The sequence below is a fragment of the Syzygium oleosum genome, unplaced genomic scaffold (assembly GCF_021117445.2).
Source record: "Syzygium oleosum isolate NSW1041296 unplaced genomic scaffold, Sole_v2.1 Sole_v2.03, whole genome shotgun sequence".
Lineage (NCBI taxonomy): Eukaryota > Viridiplantae > Streptophyta > Magnoliopsida > Myrtales > Myrtaceae > Syzygium > Syzygium oleosum.
In genome coordinates this window covers 12,522,126-12,537,165 of record NW_026607487.1, presented here as the reverse complement: position 1 = coordinate 12,537,165, position 15,040 = coordinate 12,522,126, and the positions used below count along the sequence as shown (strand labels likewise).

Sequence of the window (15,040 nt, the reverse complement as noted above, 5' to 3'; positions counted from 1 at the left end):
TAAATGAGAGACAATAAAAAAAATAAAATCAGAGATTTGTGTGGTTCGGTGCTGATTTCAACACCTACTTCACCGAGGGAGTCAACAACGAGTAATCCACGAAATAATCCAAGAATTATATAGTAATACTCACCCACACATTCGAGTATTTAATAAACCCGAATCACACCCAAACCCATATGTTTATTGATGAAACAACTCAATTCGATGCAGAAGAACTCGTATCATAAAATCCATCGTGTTCATGACTCCTTCGTGCCATGAAAGGAAGCGCTCCTCCTCTGTGCGTCCCTTTTCTTTTTGGCTTCTGTGCGGCTACAACTGAAGGACATGCCTGTGTTTGTACCAGAAAAGGAAGAAACCCACGGCACTTTTGAAAGGCCAAAGATGACGTCCACTGTATATTGTTCTAAAACAGAAGGGACTACCATTCATTTGGGGTTAAGGTTCAACAATCTTAGAAAATTTCATTGAATAAGCTTTACTAGTTGAAGCGATTAACGATTCCTGCTCAAATCCCCTCGTCCCAGAGCTCTTCGGCAGACTTGTAAGGACCATTTGGGGATATGAATTCGACTCCCGGGAATCCTTTCTTTTGTGGAATTTGACTGATTTTGTTCAATTCGTCAGGGTTCAAGCTCCAGTCGAATATGCCAAGGTTCTCTTTCATCCTCTCTATGTTGAAGCTTTTCACTACCACACTGACTCCTTGTTCATACGCCCACCTTAGACAAACCTTCATGCAGACCAATAATATAGCCAAAATATGAGCTTAACCGTGTCTGAAACATATGCTAACAGTAAAAAGTAAACTTCCTCACATATGTACACAGATAATAACCAGAGAGATGTTGACAGAGATGAGTAATGTTCTAGCATTTCACTTAGTTCTAGCTTGAGTGTTGGACCTTGGTCAACTCATCCGAATCTCTTACTGCGCGATAGGATGATCTAATATTAATGAATTGTTATATGTTGTGTTAAAGTAATTAAATATTAAACCACACATTCATCTAATAGCTTAAGCTTTTAGAACAGTTGGCAGTGGTTTCATCAAATCTAACATGGTATAAAAGCTGAAAATCCTGGGTTCAAATCTTTTCAGGTCCCAATTGCCTCCCCAATGAAAAATGCCCACGCTTAGTGCTAAGCAAAAAGACTAGACTAAGCGTGAGGGGGAGTGTTAGAGTAATTAAATATTAAACCATATCTTTATCGAATAGCTTAAGCTTTTAGAACAGTTGACAATGGTTCTACCAAATCTAACATGTTGTATAGGAAAATTGTACGAGGCATACAAGGGTAGCATTTAGTTTCTTTATCCTAACCAAATTGATTAACTCTTTAGGATTCACATCTTACGTAACGATCACTGACCGTAGCCTAGCTGCATAGAATATTGGCTTAAGAGGACCAAGTGTCTAATTAATCATCTGAATCAATGTTTGTATGCATAGCATCATCGAATTCGAGAAGGATAAGGTGGATAGAGATTGATGACAACCTGGGCAAGTGTCTTCCCTTTGGCTTCGGCAATCTCTTGCAGCACCTCGCATTCCATCACTCTATTGGTCCCCCAAAAGGTTCCTTTGGCGCCTAACGGAGAGTAGGCGGTGATGTGTATTCCCTTTTCCTTGCAGAATTCCCTTAGCTTCTGTTGCTGCCACAGAGGGTTCATCTCCACCTTCACAATCAAATCGAACCCATTTAAATCATAAATAAAAAATCACACCCCTCTTGTAAAGTCTGAGGAATCCACAGTCGTCTAATGATGCGTTTGAGCAGAACTCATGTTGCCATTTTTGACTTCAACGATAATACAATGATGCTTTTATCCATCAAGAGTTGGATTCTTTTGAGGGGTGCTAGGAGATTAGATTTCGTTGTCTATGCCATCCACATTGGTTTAAATGTGCCTAATACTTAAGTATCAAAATTTCAGAGGGTTGTATTTTGGTGGGAGTAAATTTCCTCAGATCTTTTAGATTGATGGGTTATACGAGTTACGTAACACACATGCAAATCTAACATGAACAAAACACGAAAAGGAGAAAGAAAAAGAAAATTCTCAAAGCCTAACCCTCTCTCTGGCTCTATCACTCAAGTCGGGTCAGGTTGCGGAAGGCTTAAAAAGCCACCACAATGACCTCGTTCTGGCGGTCCTCGACCTCGAGCAGTCTCCAAAGAAGAGGTCGCGACCTCCCCGTGAGTTTTACAGGGGGAGGGACGACATGGGGGCTCGCTGGCTCGACCACAGCGGCTGCAGGCTCAGTGAGGGTGGCGGCTTGAGCATGGCGGGGTGGACAGTGCAGCGGCGGCATTCATGGGCACTGTAGCTCGTGAGAATAGAGAGAGAGAGAGGGAGGAGAGGTTCTTGTTTTGTCAAAAGTGAATCACCTAGATGAAGATTTTCGGAACTACACGAAGACTAAATTGACATAAATAAAAAGAGCAACCCTAAACTTGCAATAAACATGTTTTTCATGTTTAGGGTAGCTTTTCTTTGTTATGACAAACATGTTTTGTTTTTTTTTCCAGAGCAATTTTAAGAAAACAAGAATTCCCTAGGGACCAACAATAAACTCACTTGGTTGACAGCAGGAGGAATCTCGGAGATGCTGAGCAACTTCTCAAGCTTTTTGCATGAGAAATTGCTCACTCCAATGCTTTTGGCCAAGCCCAGCTTCTGACACTCTTCCATGGCCTTCCACACACTCTCATAATCAAACGGAAGCAGATCCTCCTTCTTCACCGGAAGCTCATACTCACCTGCCTTCACGCACGCCGGCCAATGCACCAGATACAAGTCCACGTACTCGAGCCCGAGATTCCTACACACAAGAACCGACCGATGCAGTGAAAACGAGGATGATGAAACGTACAGACACGGTGCTATATGATTCATAGGTTGACTGAAATTGTACTTGAGGGATGTCTGGAGCGCGGGGACGACGCGGTCGCCATGCGCGTCGCTGCACCAGAGCTTTGTAGTGATGAACAGCTCCTCACGCGAGTTTACAAGGCCGAGCGCGAGAGCTTCAGCCACAGCTTCTCCGAGGGGCTGTTCGGACAGGTAGAGTGCGGCCGAGTCGAAGTGTCGGTAACCCAATCGGATGGCATCGAGGAGGTGTTCCTTCACGTTGGCAGAGGACCCAAATGGGTACTCGGCTGTTCCGAACCCAAGAAGCGGGATCGCTTTGCCGTCGGTACTGATTTGAGTGTCAGCAACAGTAATATGGGCCATGTTTACTCTGTATCGTTTCGGCTAGACCTGGAATGACCTCGTTTTCTTGTTTTTTTGGTCTTTTTGTTTTTGTTTCTTTGGTTCTTTTGGAGTTTGGCTAAGTAATGGGTATCACTTGGCCCTTAGCATCAATTTGGAGCGAACTCGTGGCTCAGAACGTTTCTTCTGTGCATGGATAAAAAAGTTTGTGAAATGTGTGATCCCTGAGAGCCAATGGCCTATGTAGATGGGCTCCACTTGTCAAATCTTACAAAATTCCCTCTGTTATGCCTCTGTTACTCTCTCTCTCCCCTCGCTGTCGTCTCCGTAAACGACACACACTCTCTCCCTTCCTCTCTTCACTTTCTCTGCTCTTCTTCATCATTCAAAGAGCGAAAGTTCTTCTCCATCCGAAGGTGTCTCTGTTCGTTCCGGTTAAAATGATGCCTCGATTTTGGGCCAAAAAACGAAAGTTTCCTAATTCAAGTAAGTTTTATAGTTGAAAAAGATTTTCTAAAATGAAATTTCCTATTTTTGATCTAATTCTTCGCCATATATAAGAAATGGATGTTATTTGTAAAAAGCATCAAAGAGGAGCTTCTGCTAGTGAATTATATTATTAAGATATCCGAGTATTTAAAGCCAATTAAATCTTACGGTAAGATTTTGTATATAATTCTTTCGTGAGATTGAGAAATTATTTCGTGAGGAATTGTAGGCTCAACACTGCGTGAGTTATTTGATACAATTGGGGCTTGGAAAACACTTGGAGTGTTTAAGTTACTCGAGCATGATTGTAATCTCCGTTATATCGCTTGATCTATAGTGGAATTCGTGCTGCTCTCCTCGTGGACGTAAGTCACTACGATCGAACCACGTAAATCTGGTGTTTGATTTATTTCCTTATTATGTTAATTTAATTGTTCGATAGCTTGCTTCCACGATAGTTCTAACTATGCCTCCGCCTCCGCCGTCGCCACTCCGATTCTTTTAACTGCCCTCTCCGTTTCCTATCTTGTTACGTGTGGGATCCATATCATGTGAACTAACTCTTTTGTCGGTAAGAAATCCTTCATTATCCATTAGGATGATCATAGTTGATTTTGTCGCTACAACACATGAGGCAGCTACTCTTTTTTTTTTTTGGGTAAGGCTGAGGCAGCTACTTTTATGATTCCCGTGATCTTTCTTTAGGTTGTTATATTGTGAATGTGATATTTTGCTTAGCTGGTGGTATCTTTTACAAAAAGTGCAGAATAGGGAGTTTGCTTTGTGGAATTAATTTGACCAATATCCTCAACATCTTTGCTGGTGGTAATAGATTAGCCATGAACTATGTGCAAATCAAATAGTTTTCACTGTGTTGACACCTATTTTTAATTTGCCCAAAATTAATTACAAAAAAATTTAGGAATTAATGTCCTTAATTCCTAAGTTAAAAATTATTTCTATTTAAATGCATTGCATATAGAAATTAGGCACATTTTATATTAATAAGGTCTATTAGAATGTTTTAAAAAAAAATTCAAAAATTTTTCAAAAAAAAAAAAAAATTTCAAGTCGGGCCGGGTCGGGGCCGGCCCGACCCGGCCCTTTTCTTTTCCCTTTTCCCCCGGGCCCGGGCCCTTTCCCTTTTCTTTTTTCCCCTCCGCGGGCCTGGGCCCCTTTTCTTTTTCCCCTTTTCTTCTCCCCGCGCGGGCTGGGTCTGGCTCGGCCCAGCCCCTTCTCTTCCTTCTCCCCCCTGCCGACTGTCGCTCTCCTTCCCCTGTTCTCATCTGTTGCGGCTGCAGAGTGACGATCGGCGGAGCGGCCTCACCCCGTCGCTATCCGGCCAGCGCAGGGCCAAACGAGCACGCCGACGGGACTGGCATTAATTGCCAGTCCCGTCCTCCCTTCCTCCCTTGAAACCCGGCCGTCTCTCCCCGTTTTTCCGCTCCTCCTCCTCCCTCTCGACACTCACAAATTCGGCCCCCCTGCACCGGCCTGCAAATGGCCGCGAAAGTCGTGAAGCAGGTAGATCGGTGCAGGCCGTCGTCATGCGGACGCAACGGAGCAGAGAGGCGCGTCGTCGTCGGCTATACAGGCCAGCGAGAGGAGAGAAGAGAGGGGGTCTGCTAGGTTCGGTTTTGGAGAGAAAAAAAAAATACAGGGAGAGATTGAGAGAATCAGAGAGAAACCAAGAAAAGAGAGGAGCCTCGGAGGGTCTTGCAGGTCTGAGTCGGCCTCGTCGTCACCAACAAGCCGACTGGCAACCCCCGGAAGCACCCCCCGGTCGGCCAAATGGAGAGAGAGACTGAGAGACAAGAGAGAGAATAGAGAGAGAGAGGGAGCAAACAGAGGCCACGCCGGAGCAGGAAGGACAACCAGCAGCATCGCCGTTGCCCACGGAATAGCCAGAAAGCCGCCCCGACGCGCCGTCACCGGTGAGCTCCCCCCCGACCGAGACTCCCTGTCCTACTCTGTTTTTTTGACACGGACGGGCCGGGATTCACGCCGGCCGTGTCGCGTGATTCCCGGTCCATGCCGTCGCCGGTCCTGGTCCCTAGTCTCAGTTGAGAACCAGCCGTAGCCGCCGGAGCCGACCGATTCGTCGGAGGAGGGCAAAACACCTCAGTTTTTGGCACGCGCGTCAACTGTTTGATGAAATGCCTCAGTGAGGCTGGTTTCATTTTGGTCGCCGGCCGGCAAACAGGTGGCCGGACGGTGAGTCCAGGTAAGTGGTGAAGCTCGGCGTTCAACCGGGAAGCGAGGCTTGGGGCGGTGCCCGATGCAGGTCGGCCGGTGGACGGCCATTTTTGGCTCCGCCGGCGCCTCCCGCTGGTCCAGTGAATCGGGTCAGAGCCGGCCGGATCAGCCCGACCCGACCGGTCAACGCCCGGGTCGGACCCGTTGACCCGGGTCGGTTCCTACCCGGATCAACCGACCCGACCCGAGTCAACGCTCGGGTCGGATCCGTTGACCCGGGTCGGATCCGACCCGACCCGGTTTAATATTATATTATTATTTTTATTATTTTATTTTAAAATTAAAAAATTTCAAAAAAAAAAAATTTTAACTTTTTTTTCTTTTCTTCTTATTCTGTATTGTTATTTTTTTTAAAAAAAAATTTGTGTGATATATTCTAAATGTTTAATTTATTGTAGTATTATTATGCATATTTTTGTCTTGTTTAAATTAGACAAGCCTGAGATTGCGCGGTTATATTTTGCAAGTTAGTTTTTATTACCGTTGTATTGTTATGCATGTTTTTAATATAATTGCATGAACTGTTGTGTTTTGAATGTCATCTGACTTAGTTAAGGTTAGAACCTTAGGCTGCATGCATTGTTGTGTTCCTGACTGCTAATCGTTTCTGATTATGCACTCGCTTGATCACCTCACATGTTAGGAGAAAGGTCCTAAAATCAATCCAAATTGCCTGACAAATGTTTTCAGAAATGAACAGGGTAAAATGGTACCGAAAGGGCATTAGTTATCCAACTAGTGTAATCAAGTCCCCGAACTCATTTAATCTCTGGTTCGTAGGAATAGGGTGATTCTCCCATCACCCTATTTGGGTTTCTAATCGACCCACCCCAAATCGATTAGTGGCGACTCCTTGATATAAATCACCTGCATATTAAAAACTTAAATCCTAAGTCGCGATATGGTATGGGCTTGGGAGAGCCCGAGTTAAGTCCCGAACCTAGACTTAGCACATACCAGGCGAGCCCCCCTTTTTTGCATGTTGTTTAAAAAAGGGCTCGAGAGTTCGATCGCGACACACTGCCCTAGGGAGACATCACGGAGGAAAGCATAATGGTGTTGGCATGCTACTCATAACATGCACGGGACCTTTACTTTTCGATAGTAAGAAACTAGTGAAGTAGTGAGTAATGATGACCTGTAGAACAGCATCTTTGGGTTGTTCATGCATCAGATCAGGCAAGGGTCGCCTCCCCTAGGCCGGTGAGAGCCGCGACGCCTCACCTAGACCAAGCGGAGGTCGACCAACAACTAGACCTGTCAAAATGGGTCTTAAACCCCTATATATAATCTATTTAAAAAATAAATGGGTCATATATCGATTACTACAACTTTGAAGAGCCCATCTTAAATGGGTCTTAAAGTTTGAAGCATATCATAAATGGGTCTAAATGAGTTAAGCGTAGAACCCATTTCCAAAGCACCCATTACTTAGACTTACACACACTTTCTCCCTTTTTATAAAAATATTTTTAAAAAAATCGAATTTATAATTATTTTTTTCTTTTTTATTTTCCTTTCTTTCTTTTTTCTTTATTTTCGGCCGGTGGCAGGCCACCGTGACAGCCGGCGATCAACCACAGGGGTGGACAACCTTGCTGGAGGCCGCCGAAGCTTGAGCTCGCCAGCCTCGGGTGAGGCTCCACCTCGCTAGATCCAACAAGGTCGAGCTCGCCCGATTCCGGCAAGCCCGAGGCCTCGCCGACCTGTGGCGAGGCTCCAGCCTCGTCGATCTAGCGAGACTCGAGCTCGTCGGCCTCGGGTGAGCTTGTCCTCACCTGTGGCCGATCGCCATGGCTTGCCACCGACCAAAAATAAAGGAAAAAGAAAAAAGAGAAATAAAATATAAAAATTTTGATTTAAAAAAATAAAATTAACAATAAATGGGCGCTAAGATGCCAATCAAGGCAAACGAAGACAAGACTTATGGTAAGTATGCTATCAAACACATAGACGGCGCTCAGCCTTTATAAAAGAGACTGTCTTTTAGCCACTAAGCCCCCTTCGAATTTGATTAGTATCTTAGAACTGTTTTATAGTAGCAGAATTATAACATCCTCAATTTCAATCCCTGAAAAATGGCTATGGTTTAAGTTTGGTAGTTTTTCAATTAGAACTAATTTTTACTCTTGTTCTGGAAAACCCAGTTTCGGATCCTTTGTACCCCTTCGTTTTGTTATTTTTGTGGAGACTTTTGTGATCCGAATTTCCAAACACTTTATTCTTGAAAGTTTCTCCAAACATCTTGAAGTTTTACATACTTTAATTTCAGAATTTTTGGACTTGATATGAGTAGTACGACAGCCTCATTTCCGGACTGTGTAAAACTGCCATGAATGGGTATTTATGTGATGTTCACCTTTTCTTTATTTTCTACAAACTTTTCTGGGCCGATTTTAGAAAAGTCTCCTTTACAAAAGTTGTTGAGAACTTCCTTTTCTATAACGTGTATAAATTTGGGAATTTTTCGAGATGATTTGGACTCTAGACAAAGCTTACTTTGAGAAACAAGAATTCTGTTCCAGTGAACTGTTTTTAGTCTGTCTTTGAGCTACTAAAAATAGTGTTTACAGAAAGATTCCGATTTTGTGTTCTTCATGAGAAATTTTGCTAAGGCCTTGTTTATGACATATTCAAATTTGAGAGTTTTCGGAGTCCATTTACTATGTTTTCAAGTCCGATTTCGTGAACAATGCAAAGCTGTCCGGTTTTGTCAGATTTCAAAGATTCATCAATTTCTATATGAGAACGTTGGAATCTCGACTTGATGTCTTTTTGTGATATTTGAGGACATTCCCACGCTGAACCTCGGGTTGAATGAGATTATTATACATGTTTTGTCGTGAAAAACCCTCGAAAATCATGGAATTGATTATGATGCGGGTTTGCAACTTAAATGTCGATTAGTTGTTATTGTGCAACCCGATGGTGCTGAGTTATTGTGAGCCGAACCGACATTTCTAGTAGGCCAAAATAGGCTCCGCGTTGTTTTGTTGGAAAAAAACTAGAAGATAAGACTTTGACATGGTCAAAACTTCTCCTTCAAGCTTCCTTTATTAAGGTTCATCATGACTAGCATTAATTGGCTTGGACTTTGGAGGCCTCTTCATCATGACAAGCCATAATTAGTTGGACTTTGGAGGCATCATCATCATAACATGCATTAATGGCCTAGAGTGATGACCAAGAAAAGTCTTTTATAAATAGGGAGAAAGAGAGAGAGAGGGAGAGCCTCACATGAAGCCCTCCCCTCTCTCTCACGCCATTCTCACGCCACTCTCTCCTCACACACTCGGCCACCCTTCTCTCTTGCTTCCTTGCTTCTTGTTCATATCGAGAAAAAGAAAAAGAGAGAGAGAGAGAGAGAGAGAGAGAGCTCACCGACTAGCCCGTGTCTCTCCTTGTTGTTCGGTCAATAAGAAGCCATATCCAAGGTCCGTGTGTTCGTGTTCAAGCCCGAGATTCGCTGAGACTCCCGTGTTCCTTTCTTATTCTAGTTTTATTTCATAGAGTAAGTAAACTTCCTAATATCAGGAAAGGAAGTTGTGATACGTTGTGACATGGTTTGCTTGGACCATTTCTTGGTTGTTTGGTTGGTTGTAGTTGGTTCATTGCTTTGATTTAATCATGTTTCGTGTTTGACGTTTGTTTTGGAGATAGAACCGAGACTTGAATGGCAAGGTGCACATGTTATAGCCATGCTTGATGTTTTCGTGTATGAACTTTGCTATTGATCTGTCATCGATGCGGGTGCGGTAAGGGCCGACTTGTGCTAACGGCGATCCCCTCGTCCTTGCTTGATATTAGTAGGTTTACTTGTTGAGTCTTCCCGACTTACCCCCCGTTGTTTCCTTTTCAGGTCCGAAGAATGGCGTCTCCCCCGACCCGGTTGGGCAACCCCGTGGAAATGAGAGCCGAAGTGCTCACCGTGATAGATGCCCGAGAAGGTCGAGCCTACCGCCGGATCACGGCGTATGTGACGATCGATGAGGGCCTAACGGACTTGGTGCCTTACTCGTATGTAGCATGGCATGGCTATACTGATGGAGAAGGGTTGGACCCCTACGTGGGTTCAATGGACCTTTTGGCGGTGTAGGCGGGCCGGCTTCGGGGCATGCCACGGGTTGGGTGTAGATCGGCCATGCGGACGGGAAGCGGGGAGGAGATGTGGATGGAGTTAGAAGCGAGAAGATGAAGTAGAGGGGATAGGATCACCCAAGCCGAGTTTTATTATTCATAGTTGGCTAGGAACGGATGAGCCTCTAGAATATGCATGTGAAATATGTGATGTTTGCCATGGCCCGAAGGGCTTGTTAAAATCAATTTGCATGCACTGTAAACATAAGGTTTGCTCATGATGCTACTTGTTTAAATTTCGCTATTGTTCTGAATGTGATTGTCCCGAGGTTACGTTTCCGCTTGTGCTTATTAAAAAGATAACAATGAACGGGAAGTCACGTTAATGACCCCGAGGTAGGGGTGTTACAAGAATTCTGATGCACAGGTTCCAAATCATGACAAGTGCAGAGCATACTGTCAAGACTAATTAGCATACATACATTCATTTAAAGAATCATACCAGGCAGAAATGTAGAAGTGAAGTTTTAGGGACTCATAATACACATAAGTTTTATTTCTTAAGACTTTTCTGGGGAGCAGATCTTGCCTTCAAATATTACAAACATTGTCTTATATAGGCACGAGTGACTACACAAACGATTAATTATTAGTGTAGTTCTAGATATCACCAATAATTATCCACGGACTCAACATACACTGACTTAGACGACTACTGACTTAGATTATTGACGGACAAGGCTCTGACAGACTACCGATAGGCTCATTAAGACACTAACCGATGTTTTTTTCAACTTGCTATAGTACTGCTACAATGATGAACAGTAATTGCTACAATGACAAACAGTGGCTTCTAGAGTACATTGCTACAGTACATTTGCTACAGCGATTTCCGACAATGGACCTTTTTTTTCCAACACACTTTCTACGCCTTCAGAGGTCATACTTGTGAATGGGCTCTTCATTGTCATCATTGAAATTGTCTGAACTATCTCCATCCTTTTGTCGCCTATATTCTCTAAGGAGTTTTTCAACTTATGTGATCTCTAGAGCCACCTCTTCCCAAAGTTCTAAGGACTTTTGTTTTTTTTTTTTTGTGGAGATTCATAGGAAGTAGCTGGAACATTTGCAGAACTTGAGGCAACATCAGCGGAACATGATAGAATACCTGGCTAGAGAAAGTTCCCTAATTACTGTGACAGACTGTTTTTGTCAAGACCTAGACCAAGTACAAGTTGTAGCTCGCTGTAATCACATGGGTCTTGCGATAATGGTCCTTCCCATGGATCCTGTGATTAAAGGGCTTGGGATAAGGACGAGGCAACAGCATCCATATCAGCTTGCATATCTATGCCATATATTGTCCAAACGCTACGTCAATCAATGTCCCATACTTGTGATCACCGGGATGATCCCAAGAATAGTTGCTAGAACTCGTTGGCTATACCTCTGGTGGTATCGCTTGGTTGTATTAGCATAGAAGTCTCTGGAACTCTCTATACTCCTGAGGAAGTGCTGAGATTTTGCATGGGAGAGTTTCGAAGAACTTTTCTAGAATTGGCTAAGGCTTGTATGTGATTGCTCTTACATCAGCTAGAGTTTTGCTTACATCTCTATTTGGACGAATAAACAACTATGGTCTATGAAACAGGACTATTGTATGCGATTTCGGATTGGATCGACAGGCTCTAAGTTGTTCCTTGAACGTAAATTTCCACGCTCCCAGTGGTTCAAACCAATTAAGCATATCACCCAAATGCTTCAACTTTTTCTCTCCTTGGAGAATATTGCCAATAATGGAAATGATCTTGGTTGTTGGAAATTCAATAGCTAAGGTATAAAGATTGAACAAATACCAATAAATTCACTTGAATTCTTCTGGGAACTTGTCTTCAAGATTGATGAAGATAGGATGGATGAAAGGATATTCTAGACATAATCCACTAGGTCTGAGACTTAATCCTCCGTATCTGCTGAAAATCAATAGTTTATATTTCCACATTAGTGATGGCAGATTTTCAAAAAGGTGTTGTCTTGGATGTATGCAGGAACTTCCGGCAGGTATTGTCTGCTAGGCCAAAGAGGTTTCATCTTCATGGGTTTAAATCCACCAAATGGATTTCGTGACACATACATATTTATGGATGTAATTGGTGCAATAAATTCTTTTGGCCGGGATAATAAATCAGCAAGCACATTCTTCTTTCCTGTTATATACCTGGTTTCAAAGGAATATTTTGAAAACCATTCCGCCCATCTAAGAAGTTGAGGATGAGGAATTCACTTTTGTTTGAACTTCAGTATTCGGGAGAAAGATGACATATCCAGTTCTACAAAAAAAAATGAAGTCCAAGAAGATGAAATTCAAACTTCTTGATGCCATACCTCACCGCCAAGATTTCCTTGAAAGTGGAATGATAATGCATCTTACTTTACGTAAATCTTCTACTTTTGTGTCCGTAGATTTTACGCTTTCCATTAATTTCTTCGAAAAGAACAATAACCCAATATCCATCACTAGCATCTGTCTGTAGAACTCTCTTTCCAGTAGAAAGGATTTGTAGGAGGGGAAGATGTTGCAAAACTTCTTTAAGGCATCTGACTGATTTAGTCTGTTGAGGTCTACATGGAAAGCGTAACTTGTAGCTCCAACATGGACTTTTTCAAGCTGACAATTCGGCTATGTGGCAAATGGCTGGGCCATTTCTTTCTAAAGAAACAATACCTCTCCCTCTTTTGGCAAAATGTCCCAAATCAGATTCAAAAGCCTTAAATGACACACACCCAAATCCTTAAAAACCACATTGGAGTTTTTGGGTTGACGTGACCAAGATGTTGCCTAGGTAAGTCCACCTTTTGGAAGGAAAAATTTCAAATAAGAGCCTAAAGTGTCCTCATTTTCTCAAATAAGGACCTAAAGTGGCCATGTCAGTTTCAAATAAGGACTTAAAGTGGTAATGACGGTTTCAAATAAGAGCCCTGGCTAAATTTTCCAGCTGATCAAGAGCATTTTTGTCCAAAGACAATTTTAATTTAATTTTAATTTACTTTTTTTTCTTTTTTTCTTTATTTTTTCCTTTCTTTTCTTTTTTCCTTTTTTCTTTCTTTTTTCCTGGTTTGTTCTTTCTTCTTCGCCGGTGGCCAGTCGCTGGCCATTGGCGATGCCCGAAACGGGCTGGGCAAGGTTACCCTCGTCGGCAATAAGTGAGGTCGGCCCTCGTTAGATCTGGACAAGGTTCACCTCGCCCAGCCCTTTTCGGGCATCCCTAGTGGCCGACAACCAACCACCAGGGAAGAAGAAAGAAAAAACAGTAAAAGGAAAAAAGAAAGAAAAAGAAAAAAAGGAAAAAAATTCAAAAAAAAAAGGTAAAGAACGAAAATGCCTTTGACCATCCAGAAAATTAGGCCTTTCTTTGAACTAACATAGCCACTTCAAGCCCTTATTTGAAAGAAGATCCATTTCAAATCTTTATTTAAGAAAATGATGACACTTCATGCTCTTATTTGGAATTTTCTCCCTTTTGAAGAGTACTTGAGTAGTTTCCTCCAAAGATTTGGGCTCTAATACCAACATAGAGCATGAGGAAGAAAATTAAGTAACTTTAATGTACGTAGTAGAGAAGAGCACACAAGTCATTTATAAACGGCACAAGGTGACTGTTTAAGGTAATATAATATTAAGATTATTACATTTTGATTCACGGTATCAATTACAACCGATGGAGAAACACATTATCACTAAAAGACATGAAGAGATGTGATGAATCTCTTAAAAATATCTCTTACAATTAGCTTGCAAAAATTTCAATGAAGCATGGACAGTACATGAGACCTTTCATCCATCCTAAAGAAGAAAAAGCTGAGGCAGAGAGACATTTAAGGGCAATTAATCAACAATTCAATAGGTGAAGAGAGATCAAAGGTCGGGCGATATTGACAAGACACTAGCTTTTATTAAGAAATTTAATTTTTGAAACCATACCTTTTCCTTTAACATAAAGAGCAGTCGATGAAAAAAAAAACGAGAAGAAAAGCATGAATCAATTATCACAATCATACCATCCTCACAACAGGGATCTTTTGCCCTGTAAACTAAACGTCTACATCCTCACCTCTCCATTATCAAGTAAGAAGGATGGCCACTAAGACAAATCTCAGTGGTTAGGACAAGGATTAGAACAATAACACATAGGATATAAATAGAAATGTGAGGAGATTATGATATCTTATCTTTTGTTTAGTACAACACCAGATATTATGATGGATACGGTTATAAAAATGAAAGTAATAATTCAAAAAATATTGCTTCAAAAAGTCAAAAAATTATAATTAAAAAAAAGGGTTGGGGACTTTGGGAATATGAGAGCGCCGACCACCAAGAGCCCCCACCGTCGCAATGGCTAGCTTGGCGACTGCCACCATGGTGGGAATTTCTGTTGCGGTGGTTGCTTCAGATCACCACGATTGGAAATTGAGCAATCCAAGTTGAGATCCAAATCTCGGAATGGGCTTGACCTCCATAGGTGCCGTCATGGTGGTCGCTGATTACAAGCGACCACCGTGTCGTTGTGTGTTGCTTGTTAAGGACTAGCACCGCAACAATGGTCACATCTGTCGTCGCAGTGGTCACTATGACAATGTAGTATGAGCATGACTAGAGAGAAATCTCTAGAGACCCCCGCGATGGATGTTGCCGAAGGTTTGGGACCACCGTAACGAGGTTGCCTGAACTGTGGGCGACCATCGTACACGGCATTCGCTAGCGGCACCAAAGGTTGCGCCAGTGTTGTCGTCACCATCCTAGGGTTTTTCTGCCCTTTTCTTTTCTTTTTAATTTTTTAAATTCCCATCCCCCGTGCCTAGATAAGTTATTAGGTGTTGATCCGAACTTATTTGGACTTATCCTAACCAGGTGTGCCCCCTCAACTGGATTAATAACTTATCTTATCCAACCTTATATCTAGGTGACGCTCTTGGTTGTAACACGTTTACAAT

At 42.5% G+C, this 15,040-nt stretch overlaps 1 protein-coding gene across 1 annotated transcript; it reads right to left on the bottom strand.

Moving 5' to 3' along the window:
- Positions 1–92: 92 nt before the first annotated feature.
- Positions 93–3,313, bottom strand: LOC115670732 (non-functional NADPH-dependent codeinone reductase 2-like). The gene is made up of 4 exons (XM_030592082.2): positions 2,925–3,313; positions 2,588–2,831; positions 1,505–1,684; positions 93–736 (listed from the first exon to the last, which is right to left on the bottom strand). The coding sequence occupies exons 1-4, from the start codon at positions 3,242–3,244 to the stop codon at positions 512–514; spliced, it is 969 nt and encodes a 322-aa protein (XP_030447942.1). The 5' UTR covers positions 3,245–3,313; the 3' UTR covers positions 93–511.
- Positions 3,314–15,040: the final 11,727 nt, after the last annotated feature.